Source organism: Acinonyx jubatus, chromosome B3 (assembly GCF_027475565.1).
Source record: "Acinonyx jubatus isolate Ajub_Pintada_27869175 chromosome B3, VMU_Ajub_asm_v1.0, whole genome shotgun sequence".
NCBI lineage: Eukaryota > Metazoa > Chordata > Mammalia > Carnivora > Felidae > Acinonyx > Acinonyx jubatus.
Window position 1 is genome coordinate 81,841,161 of NC_069386.1, and position 12,464 is coordinate 81,853,624.

Below are 12,464 nucleotides of genomic sequence, written 5' to 3' on the forward strand. Positions count from 1 at the left end.
CCTACTGTCTTTTCTTTGCTCCTAAGTGTCATTCAACAAAATGGACCAGGAACATGATAAAAATTCACCCAGTGGGGAAACCTGCTTCACTGTCAACTGAGGCTGTATTTTATAAATTATTTCCTTGAATTAATACCCTGCCTCCAGGAGCTAAGCTATTTTTAAATACAAAACCTTTTATAGACATTCCTCACATCCTTACAAGAAGATATTCCAGTGCTTCAAACTCCATGCCTCCTCCCCCCTAAAGTACCTTATTCACAGGCAGACTTTTAAGATCTTACTTACAGAGACACCACGCATCGTGTCTGGTCCTCAAACACCATATTCTGAGAACGGGACCTTTCATGGGCCCTGATAACCACTGTTTCACATGATACTACATGCCCCACTACCACCCTCAAGCCAGGCTGTTAGGTCCCCAGGGCCAAGGTGAAACCATCAAACTTTACTCCAGAGAATGAAAACAGGGATTCCAGAATGTTAGTCAAGCCTCTGTTGATCTCAGACTGAGGCTGAGGTGGCCTCCAAGATGGCTGTGGGGCCGCCATCTTGAGCCATATGCATAGAGAAGCAGCCAAAGCGAGATGGTAAGCAGATTGGGGAAGAAATCCAGAGCGGAGCAAAGACAAAGGCCATAAAGCTCCAGAGAAAAAAACTAATACACCAGCTGGCCTTAGGACTTTCTGGTTCCAAGTTCGTGATTCTGGTCTTCTGTGAACCCTGATGGTGTTTCCTACGCTAGGGTCCTGAGACATATCCTGATTTGTGAAGTATTTTATCCCCTTTTTATTTAAAGCAGCTTTCAACCATGATAATAAGCCCCCTTGAGGAAAAGACATTCCTGATATCACGAGAAGGGTGGGCCACAACTGCTACTGCTCAGCAGCAGACGAACAAACCCACCACCTTGCAACATGTTTTCTTTTATTCGTAACTTATTGCTGAATTACCATTTGTCTGGACCGGCTCGGGACTGATCTATCTGTTCACAGTACAACTTCCTCCCATGACCCCATCGTCCAGAACTACTCCAGTCAGGGATCCTAATAACCAACCTTGTTAACAAATACATGAGCACAGCACTCCACGCTTTCTTCTTCAGTCTTTGGGTTTTGTCTTTTTGCTGTTTTCAGCTTGCAAATTAATCAGGTGTGAACTAGGGAATCCTACCGTTCACAAGCACATGGGCATAGAAGCTCCATGAGGCAGCGTCTATGCCTGTTTACCTCTGTATCCCCACCCCCTGCAAAGTACCCCACAGAGCGTACGCGGGCCAGATAAATGAAAGGACAAAAAGCAGAAGCATTATAGTCAAGAACACAAACTCTGTAAGATCCAGGTAAGAATTCTCAATCTTAAAAAAAAAAAAAAAGAAAGAAAAGGAAAGAATTCTAAATCTTCAGGTTACAGCTTCGTAACATTTATGGGGGCACGGAATTCTAAGAATTTTATGTACATTATCTTGTTTAATGCTCCTTCCCCCCGAAAAGCTTTAAGGTATTATTATCCCCCATTTCACACTTGGCGAAAACTAAGCAACTTACCTAAGGCCACAAAGTTACTGGGCTCAAACCTAAACCCCTAACACCTATAATAAATGGTTTCTTCTGGCTCCCTTTGCAACCTTGGGGAAATGATTTAATCACTCAGTGTGCTGAAGATTGTGGTTCCGAAGACTAAGTCAGATAGACAGTGTTTATAAAGTGCTGAGCACAGTGCCAGACAGGGCAAACTGCTCAATAAAAAGTAGTTCTTATTCTTAAAGTTACTAACTAGTGAGTCTGCAGTGAGATGCTTCAAGCAGGAGAACATTTGGTTCCATAAATTACACGTTCTCTGGAAAACAGCCATTTTCAAGATCTAGGCAGCCAAAGCAAAAGGAGCAAATTATGACCAATATTTATCTTGGATATGGTCTAAATTCTCCAAAAGGGAGTAATAGATAAGAAATCTCGGTAGCCTGAAAGCAATGACCATGCTTGAAGTTAGGGGGCGCCATGCTGCTGCACATTTTAGGAAACCCGCTTCCCCAGAGGGTCTCCAGCACCCTTGGATTTTTCTCCAACAAACTGGAGGGAGATAAACTCTGACTGGTGACAACTTTTTTGGCAGGGAGGGGGAACCTTTTAGTATTTCTTTCCATACTCTTCCACAATTCCAATTTTAGGTCCAATATATATACCTCTATTTTACTCCCAATGCCTTTGCTTTTGCTTCATTGAGATAAAGGGCATTCTTGCATTATTCAATGACCTTTAAAAGTCCAGGGGAAAAAAAAGTATTTAATTAGGATGAATGGGTTAACAGACAAGCCCCAAGAAATATCTAAAAGAAATTGGTGTAAAATAAATGTATAAATTGGCAATTGTTGAAAATGGTCCTAGGAGCATAATTCATTATACTAACCTCTCCACATTATATACATGTTTGAAATTTTCCTTAATAAAAAGTTACAAATAAATGTTGAAAATAACTGTATAAACTGTGCCTTTTAAAAATTTAGTTTCTACTGAAAACCTGCTTGGAGGATGCAGCAGGAAACTGGGTCTGTATCGCTAATCTGGGAAATGGCACAGAGTAAGGCACTCGGTTGAGGGAAGAGAAGAAAGTTAAACTAACTTGAAACTAATAAAAATCATGTATTAATGGACTGTTTTTCTACCATGCCTTAATAATGGACATCAAACAAGAGACCCAAGGCCACAAAGCTAAGGAGAATTCCTTATACAGGCAAATCAAACTTTCTTATTTTTTGACTCTTAATAAAATTTGCTCAAGCCTGGTTTACATTGGGCTCCAGTTGACCAGGGAGTATCCCAGTCTAGAGGTGATTTTTCTAAAGGACAGGAATGAAGAGTTTTGTGCCACGACAACCAAAGAAAAGCTGGAAATCTAGGTATGGACAAAAGATGAATTTCTCCTTCCAATTCACAGTCACCTTCTGAAAGGGTTAACTGAGGAGTTACTTGTTCTACCCAGAAGATAATCTATAACTAAAGAATCTTATCTAGAGATCTTTCTTTTTCCTTATCCAGATGTACACAGTGTTTTTCATTCAGTTTGCCTGAAATCTAGCCTAAAACCCAACCACTGTCCTTCAAATCAAAGCCAAATACAAATACTTAACTCTGAAATATGTCAGTGATGTCTTTCTACCAATTAATTCTGACCTCCCTCAGAACACAGTATGTTCCTAGAATGCTGGAGGTAAAACTCTTAGCACCTGAGTTTAAATGAAACTTTAAAACTGATAAGAAGCCATCTGCTCTTCCAGATTAAAGCAACAAGCACTTCTGTGACACTGAGGCTAGCCCTTCCCCCCTCCCCATTCCCAGCCCGGTAAGCAAGGTCAGTCACTGCAAAAACAAAGCTAACCAAGACAAACAGCTTTCTAACACACACCCAAAAGACAGACGAAGAGTAAAGAAACACTTGAACGTCAATCTTCTTTACAGTCCAGGTAACTCTGGATTTTCCCCAAATCAAAATAAAATTTAGAGAGCAGCATTTTCTCCTAACATTTACTTTATTTGTGTCCGATAAACAACTGTGGGTTCACACATTCTATTCATGTCCTCCTGGCTTGACAGGCATACAGCAATCTGCTTCTCCCCTACTCTGTTTCCCCCACTCCAACCCCTTCGTTTCTACACATTTCCAGTCTTCACCACTTGCCCTATATTACCAGTGTCCCCGACACCTATGAGACAAATGTGACAATAAGGGTATGTTTCATCAAAAGCTTAACCTTAAACTGAGATTACACTGCATATATTGTTAAAGAATGGTGCACCTTCCTTCCCGTGCTAGCATGCTTTGCCTCTCTGTGTTATAGTGAAGTTTTCCACAGTTCTGAGTGCCCCTTGACCAGTCCGCAAATTCAAGTGCAAGTCACTCAGAACTGCCACCGGAAAATGGCCGCATTATCATTTGTAGAAAAGACTGAGTAGATGGGACTACCCCAAAGTTATGTACATGGACCAATATCATGGTGCCACACGTTCCCTATTTCTGCCAATCTACCTGCAAATGTTTCCAAGATAAATTACCACCCAGGGAGTCACTTTGGGTGGTGTGAACAAAAACTTGGTTTCTTTCCAGAGGTACTTGACTACCTCTCCCCATCTCTTAATTAGCTCTGAGTGGATTTCTCCATCGATTGATAGTTGGGAAAGGGAAGGTGGTGGTGTAGGGCTCAGGACCAAGAGACTTTTCCCAGCCAAGGAGATGATCCAATAGTGTCCTGGGTGCAATTAGCCAAGGGCAGCACTCAAAAGTCAAGAGGAGCTTTCCTCTTTCTCAGGTCAGACTTTTATCACACCTGCCAAACTCCACAAACGAAAGGCTACATTGCAAAATCACAACCGGCTCCAGAATTCTTTACGAGAGCTTTGGCAGGAATACCCTCTGAACGGGGTGAAGTACAGTATTAGGTGACTTTAGAGTGGACATAGAATATCAATAACTCACATCTGTCTCAGATCATACACAATGCTCCTAATATCCTGACCCCCATCTGGACCTTTGAGAACCCCCACGTATTAAAATCAGACCAAAATCCCACAGCTTATCCGGTTTGTACGAGCCACCAGACCCATTATTTCAGTGAACAGCAGGTCATCGGAATTATACACCTGAGTCCTCAGCATAGATTTTTCGCTCCGAGGAGGTGTGGGGGAGGGGGAACCAGACCGACTTCTCGCTTCTTGGTTAAAAACTAAAGTTCACTTGCAGCCTCGCGAAGGCAACAGACAACAGGCTCCGAAAGTCCCGGGTCCCCGCGGGCTACAGCGGTGGCGGGGAGCCCGCGCGCGTCCTACCTTGGACCTTTCCTTGACGTAGTATTTGCCCAGCCGGCTCCCGCAGTACAGGACAAGCCTGTCAATGAGGGACAGGAGGAAGCTGATGGCCTCGCAGCCCTCCTCATTGCCCCCGATCCACGTGATTTGGTCTCCCCGCAGGTGCCGCTTGGAGACGCCGGCGCGGGGCCCCGCCAACTGGCCGTCCCGCAGGGCCCCGTTGCAGTGCAGCTGCTTGACGCGCTCCAGGACGCAGTCGCCCACCACTTCGCCCAGGAAGTTGTCCAGGTAACAGAAGCCGACCTCGTGCAGACAGGGCACGATGTACTCCAGGGCGATCTTCTCCAGATCCAGCCTCATGATGTGTCCCAGGGGCATCTCGCCCTCAGAGCCGAGCTCGGGGATCCCCAGCGTGCACTGAGACCCGGAGCGACCTACGCGCGCGCGCAGCCGAGGCTCGGGGAGCGTGGCTCGGGGTTCAGCTACCTGCGGCGGCCACGGTCCCCGAGCCACCGCCGCGCCAGGCAGAGGGGAAAGTTGCTCGAAACTCTGGAGGAGAGATCCCTTCAGAAACCAGCGGGAGTTGCGCGGGGTTCCACGACCCAGCGCCGGACTGGCCCAGCGAAGAGTCGGAGGGCCCCTTTTGGAGATGCGGAGCCACCCCCGGTGCGGCCGCGGCCCCAGGCGGGGAGAGGCTGAGGTCCAGCCCCCAAGCCGGCCGACTAGGCGCGTCACCGGCCCCGCCCAGGCCCCGCCCCGGGACCGCCTCTGGGACAGCCCTTCCCCGGGCCAGTCACCCACTCCCCGTCTACCACTGCCCGGCGCCAGCCTCCCTTGTTTGTGACTCAGGGAGGGGCTGGAGAACGCAGGGAATTTTTAGAATGCTATCGATTTGCATATGTTTTGCATAAAATCCCATAACAAACTTAGATCCCAACTCTTAAAATGTAAATGAAATTAGCACAGTTTACTGCCACGTTCTGGGCTAGTCACCCCTTGAACAGAACAACAAACCCACGAACAAATATGTATATTAAACAGTGACCTCCTTACAGCTTTACTGGTGCCTTTCCTCATTCCCCTTTCCTCTGCTGTTTGACCGACGTCAGGAGGCTCCAGCCACTGAGAGACTGGGAGAAATCCAGTTTTAACTAAAATTAACAAACATTTCCCTAACCCCTACTATGTGCAAAGCCCTGTGCTCTCTCAACGCGGAGGGGGGCGGGGAGGAGTGGATGTGCACAATGAAAAAATGCTGGGTATTATCTGATTGAACCCTGAAAATGCTGTGTTTTGCTTTGCTGGATGTTTCCATCAACTTCTCTTTAAAGCTTCTTACTGAAATAGGATGCTCTGAAAGCCTGCCTTCAGAATCAATCACATGCTCATGTAACAGCCCTATAGGTAAATCCCCTCAAAAATAGACTAAATTTTAGGTTTCCAATCTCACTTTTTCTACAAGAATCTACACCTACACAGGAGGGACGGACACCACCTGGAAGACTTTTTAGTTACCCAAAGGTAAGCTGACTGCTTTATGGATTTTTCATTCTGTTTCCTGCCAAACACCAGAGATCAGAATCAGGGGAAAGAGATCCATAAATTGCATGCAAAGTCATTTCCATATTTTAAATTTTACATTGGATTGCATTCAGGTTCTTCATTTAAGTTGAACAAAAGAATGTACAGGCTTTACAGGTATTGTGTACTTTGTACACAATCCTCTGCATCTTTTTCGTACACCCCTCTCCTCTCTGCATGCTAGAGGTAAGATATGCAAGGGAGCAATAGAGGGAAATCCAGGCCAAGAACAAAGAGTAGGATAGGAAAAGACACCGCTGCTACATGGTGAAAAGAAGCAGACAGAGCGCCTGGTGGCCTAAGAACCTGAGGAATGTTCAGGAGGAGCGGTCCATAAGAAACCTTGGTAAAACTTCTGTTTTACTGAGAGGAGGTTCCCTGCCAGGATAGTGACTGTTGGCACTGTCAGCATGACCTTTCAACAGGAGCTGCACCAACTGGGGTAAAGGCTTGACTTGGCCAGCCTCAAGGAGCTGTTGTGCAAATTTCCACAGCAGCTCCATAATGACAGGAGCCCATCATCCTGGGACCCCCCCCCCCCCCCCCCGCCCCTAGCACCTAATAGGTGCCTAATAACAGTGACTGGGAATCTGGTGTGCAACCCTTAGCCATGGCAACCTCCACGAGGGTCCAGGGCACGTCTGGACTTGTCTGAAAGGCTGCAGGAGGGGTCTATTGGCTTGAGGACCCGGGGGAACCTGCCCAAAGAAAAGTCACTGTAATGGGAATGCAAGCTGGTGCAGGCACTCTGGAAAACAGTATGGAGGTTCCTCAAAAAACTAAAAATAGAACTACCCTACAACCCAGCAATTGCACTACTAGGCATTTATCCAAGGGATACAGGCGCGCTGTTTCGAAGGGACACATGCACCCCTGTGTTTATAGCAGCACTATCCACAATAGCCAAAGTACAGAAAGAGCCCAAGTGTCCATCGATGGATGAATGGATAAAGAAGGTGTGGTATATATATATATTTATATACAATGGGGTATTACTTGGCAATCAAAAAAAAAAAATGAAATCTTGACATTTCCAACTACGTGGATGGAACTGGAGGGTATTATGCTAAATGAAATTAGTCAGCATAAGACAAATTTCATATGACTTCACTCGTATGAGGACTTTAAGAGACAAAACAGATAAACATAAGGGAACGGAAACAAAAATAATATAAAAACAGGGAGGGGGACAAGACAGAAGAGACTCATAAATATGGAGAACAGAAGGTTACTGGAGGGGTTGTGGGTGGGGATGGGATAAATGGGTAAGGGGCACTAAGGAATCTACGCCTGAAATCGTTGTTGTACTATATGCTAACTAATTTGGATGTAAATTTAAAAAAATAAAAAACAAAATAAAATAAAGTCACTGTAAGAGTGTCAGGCAGATCTGCTGGGCCCAGAACAAAAACCTCTGAGGCCAGTGAAGGAGACGGGCATTCTGCAGGGTATCTGTCTCTTGGCTTTGTCTCCCCATCCAGCCATCGTAAATGTTCAAACCCTGGAAGCAGGAAACCTAAAGTCAAAGCTGAAGGACTGTTCATTTGTGGCAAGGAGTGAAATGGAGATGCGATACCAAAAGGGAGGAAAGCCCTTCTCCCACTTCTGCTTAAACCCCCACTTAGCCAGGAACTGCTTTGGCCCATTCAGTGATCTCCTCCGGGGGCGTTACAGATAATGGGGAAACCAGGAGAAGTGTGGCCAGAGATGAGTTGAATATGGGCCCTATTAGGCAGTGGCTTGTAGTGTTTGCAGGTTTGGTGTGTTGTTGACCTTAGGGGTAGGTATCCCTGAACAAAAAAAAGAAAGAAAGAAAAAGGAAAAATGACAGATAATCCTTGGTGGTTGGCTGAAATTTTTCTAGCTAAGGGTTCGTTGACGTTTATTTATTTTTGAGACAGGGAGAGACAGAGCATGAACAGGGGAGGGTCACAGAGAGGGAGACACAGAATCTGAAACAGGCTCCAGGCGGTCAGCACAGAGCCCAACGCGGGGCTCGAACTCACAGACCGCGAGATCATGACCTGAGCCAAAGTCGGACGCTTAACCGACTGAGCCACCCAGGAGCCCCTAGCTAAGGGTTCGTTGTAGATACACCTGACGCTCATAGGAATAATTAGGAGGGAATTTATAGAGGACTAGAAATCTGTAGTAGCAGATGGAGGAAGCGGCAGTCAGCAAAACACCGAAAATCGCATACCCATCTCCCGGAATGAACATGTTGACTCGGGACTTGAAATCGCAGGCCTGGGTAAATTTGGCTTATCAGTCAAATAATGTTTCAATAATTTTAGAGTCTAGTTGTAACTAGCGCAATCGTCTATAAACAGGTTATAGTGACTGATAGTCTTAAACTGTTCCAGATGATTCGGTTGCAAAATGTGGGCAATCTAAAAGGATATTATCCCTTGCCACCCTCCCTGCTCAGCAAGGGCACCTATTAATCAATCAAGCGCCTCCTGATCAACTTGGGGCTGCCAGCACTGCGCTTGGCAAAAGAACCCGAGATACTGTGACTGGCAAAAAGCACAGTGTGTGATTACACAGAGGGGCGCAGACAGGCTGGAGCCGCGTGCGGGCTCAGAGTCCGAGCGTCAGCATGGCAAACTCCAAACCAATTGTTAAAGCATATTTGTTTTAGTTATTTATCCATTAATTTGTGGCATTATAATAATATTAAAATATTTTCATATTACTAACCAAAACAAATGAATTTCCCTGTCATTTAACTACAATCCTATCGTCTTCCGGGGCACATCCGCAGTACAGATGCATCCATTTTCAAGCAAGTGCCAGAGTCAGGGAGAAAGGAGGATGTTGGATTTCTTTGCCTTAGAATTTGAACTCAAAGGGATCCCAGATGAGAGAAGCAAGGCCCAAAGGGGCTGGGCGTCAATCAGCCCCGAAGGAGTCTCTAGTGGGTGGCAGGGGAAGCCTGGAGCACCTCTGTCTTCTCTAGAATAAAGAGAGCACTCACTCTCATCCTGGGCTGTATCTGGGGGCTTTTTTCTAATGAGGTAAAATTGACCAAACATATTACTCTTTTAAAGTGAACAATGCAGTGGCATTTAGTACAGTCATATGTTGTGCAAACCACCACCTCTCTCTAGCGCCAAAACATTTTCACCACTCCAAATGAAAACCCTGTACTCGCTAAGCAGTTACTCCCCAGTTCCCACCCACCCCCAGCCCCTGATGACCACCAATCTGTTTTCAATCTGGATATTCCCCATAAGTGGAATCATAGAAGATGTGATCTTTTGTGACTGACTTCTTTCCCTTGGCATGTTTTCCAGGTTCATCCGTGTTATGCTGTGTTATTAGTACTTTATGCCTTTCTATGGCTGAATAATATTCCAACATATGGATATACCCCATGTGTTTACCCGTTCATAAGTTCATGGACATTGGGGTTGTCTCCACTGTGGGGTTATTTTGAGTAATGCTGTTAGAAGCATATATATGTAAGTATTTGGGCGCCTGCTTTCAATTCTTTTGGGTATATACACGTAGGTCTGGAATTGCTGGGTCATGTGGCAATCCTATGACTTTTTGAGGAACCACCAAACTGGTTTCTACAGCAGGGGCACCATTTTACATTCCCACCAATAATACGGGAGAGTCCCATCACATCCTTTTTTAATTTCTGACAGAGACTGGCAACATTTCTCTTGCCCCTTTCAGCGTCCCGCTATGCCTGAGGTTCCCTCTCCCCTAGCTGCTACAAATATTCTCTTTTGTGTTTTTGCCATGCCATATCAAGAGGTTGATCATTACATGGGAATGACTTTAACGTGGGCAAGGGCTGTGCTATTTGTTGATTTATCAAACAGTTCTGCAACATTTACCACATTCCAGGCACTGTGTTCAAGTGTTAACATTACTTCTATTAATTCTGATGACATCGCCGAGCAACAGCTACTCGTATATTTCTGCATCGTGAGGATGACGAAAATGAGACACAGAGAGGCTAAGGAACTTGTCCCAGTCACGCAGTAAGAGATGATAACAACACTGGACAAAATCAGAGAGATTCCAATGGAGTAAGATCAGGGGAAACACTCATCTTGAGCCACTTGCTTGGCATAGTAATGTTTTTGCCCTTAAGTACTCTCTTTTGTTAGAACTCTTAATTATAACACTCTCACCTGCAATGACAGTTTTAATTATTGGTTCCCTTACTGATAGTTGGTGCAGAAAGGAGATAAGCAAAACTTAGCATAAATTAGTCGCCTACATTACGAGTAATCTTCCAAACTACAAATTAGGAGTTGCTCCCTGCTCCGTTCCAATTATGACCCAGTGTTTCCAGAAATCCCACATAGATCCAGTGACAGTCTGTTGCTGGCAGTTGAGTAGTCCTTGGTGAGAAGCCTCACCTCAGTCCATCGGGTTGCCGCTCACCCCTCAGGACACAGGAAGTACATTTAATTTAAATGGAGCTGGGAAACAAGAGGAGAGTGCCTGAAGGGAACTTACGTTCCAGCTCACTGCTATGAATCGGGTTTAGAGAAAGATGCATATGATTATGTCCCATTCCCTGTGAGTCAAGCCAACCTACTCCTTTCCAGGTCTAGAGGGATGGCAATGAAAGTGACTTTCTATATGGGCTCTTAATTGTTCTAACATATGGACAAGCTTAAGCCTCTCTGACTTGTTCTTTGATAATTCAGGCCGTGGGCAGATTCTGGGAAGTGAGAAATATCAGGAATCTTCATTAATATTTTCCAGTTCAACTCTTGTTTAAGCTGAAAATGTTTTAAAAGCATTTGCTCTGGCTAAAAGCATGATACTGATCATAAAAATACAGCAGGGTCAAGTTTCTAGTAACATGGAGTACTTTAAAGAATGTTTTATGCTTTACTTTATAAAATCTTTTCCAGAAGTGTTCTCATTCATTAGAATTTCACATCTTCATGTATCGTATTTTTAAAAAATGTTTTATTTGACAATAGTAGATTTACAGGAAAGTCGTGAAGATTTATACAGAGTCCTCATGTGCCCTATGTCCAGCTTCCACTACTAATATCTAATTTAGTACAGATATGGGCACATTGTCACCATTTGTGAACCAATATTGATATATTATTTTTAACAAAAGTCTTTATTGTGTTCAGATTTCCTGTGTTTTTACCTAATGACCTTTTTCTTTTCCAGGATCCTGTTGAAATTGCACCGTGGTTGAAATAAGGTCACAGTGTTTTCAGGAAAGTGTAGACCAAAACAGTCTTTCCAGCCCTTGAGCTCCTACAGAAACTTGAGCTCTTACAGAACATGCCTTCTTCCCGTCCTATTCCCAGTCCACTGTGGTGGCTGAGGCTTGCTGGCACCATTGGGAGACCATCTCTGTAAAACCAGGGGTCTCTGGGGTTCACGTCACTAATCCTCCCCCTCTCCCCGCTCTTCCAGGCTGACTATGAAAGGAAGGGGTGCTACAGGCTCCAGTGACTTGGGGCTCACTGTTCTCGCAGACCTTGATTTTGTTCACATATTTACCTCCTCCCTAGCTCCACAGAAGGAGCCTGACTGCTCTAAGGCTATGTGCCACAAACCTTAGCATCTATCAGAATCACCTGCCAAGCTGGCTAAAGCAGAGGTTACTGAGCCCCACTCCCAGGACCGATCAGGTCTGGGTGGGGCCCAATAATTTACATCTCTGACAGGTTCCCAGGGGCTGTTTCTGCTGGTCTAGGTCACACTTTGAGATCCACTTTTCTAAGCCAATCAGTTCATGACATTACCCTGGTAACGGTCAGTCCAGGGGGTGGGCAGGTGACCTAAACCAGCCTTATCCAGTGGTTCTCCGCCCTGGTTGTACATTAGACTCGCTCGGCAGCTCCTAAAAACTACCTCCAGCTGGGAAACTAATATTTCCAGCAATAAGGCCCAGGCATCCAGCAGCTTAAAAATTAAAATAGCAAGTAAATACATACTACATCATAATCACCATCACCATCAGAAATGAATAATAAATTAATAAAGATCAATTAATTAATCATAATGAAATAACAGCAACAAATAAATAATTAATAAAGCGCTCCTGGTGATGTTAACGTGTAGCAGCATTTGCACTGAAAAGAA

At 44.9% G+C, this 12,464-nt stretch overlaps 1 protein-coding gene across 1 annotated transcript in view; it reads right to left on the minus strand.

Annotated features, from left to right (window-relative positions):
* The window catches only part of EGLN3 (egl-9 family hypoxia inducible factor 3), a 30,130-nt gene extending 24,625 nt beyond the window's left edge, over positions 1-5,505 (minus strand). Inside the window, exon 1 of the mRNA XM_015073673.3 lies at positions 4,824-5,505. Within this exon, the coding sequence (XP_014929159.1) occupies positions 4,824-5,180 (357 nt within the window). The 5' untranslated portion in view covers positions 5,181-5,505. The remainder of the gene's footprint in view (positions 1-4,823) is intronic.
* Positions 5,506-12,464: the final 6,959 nt, after the last annotated feature.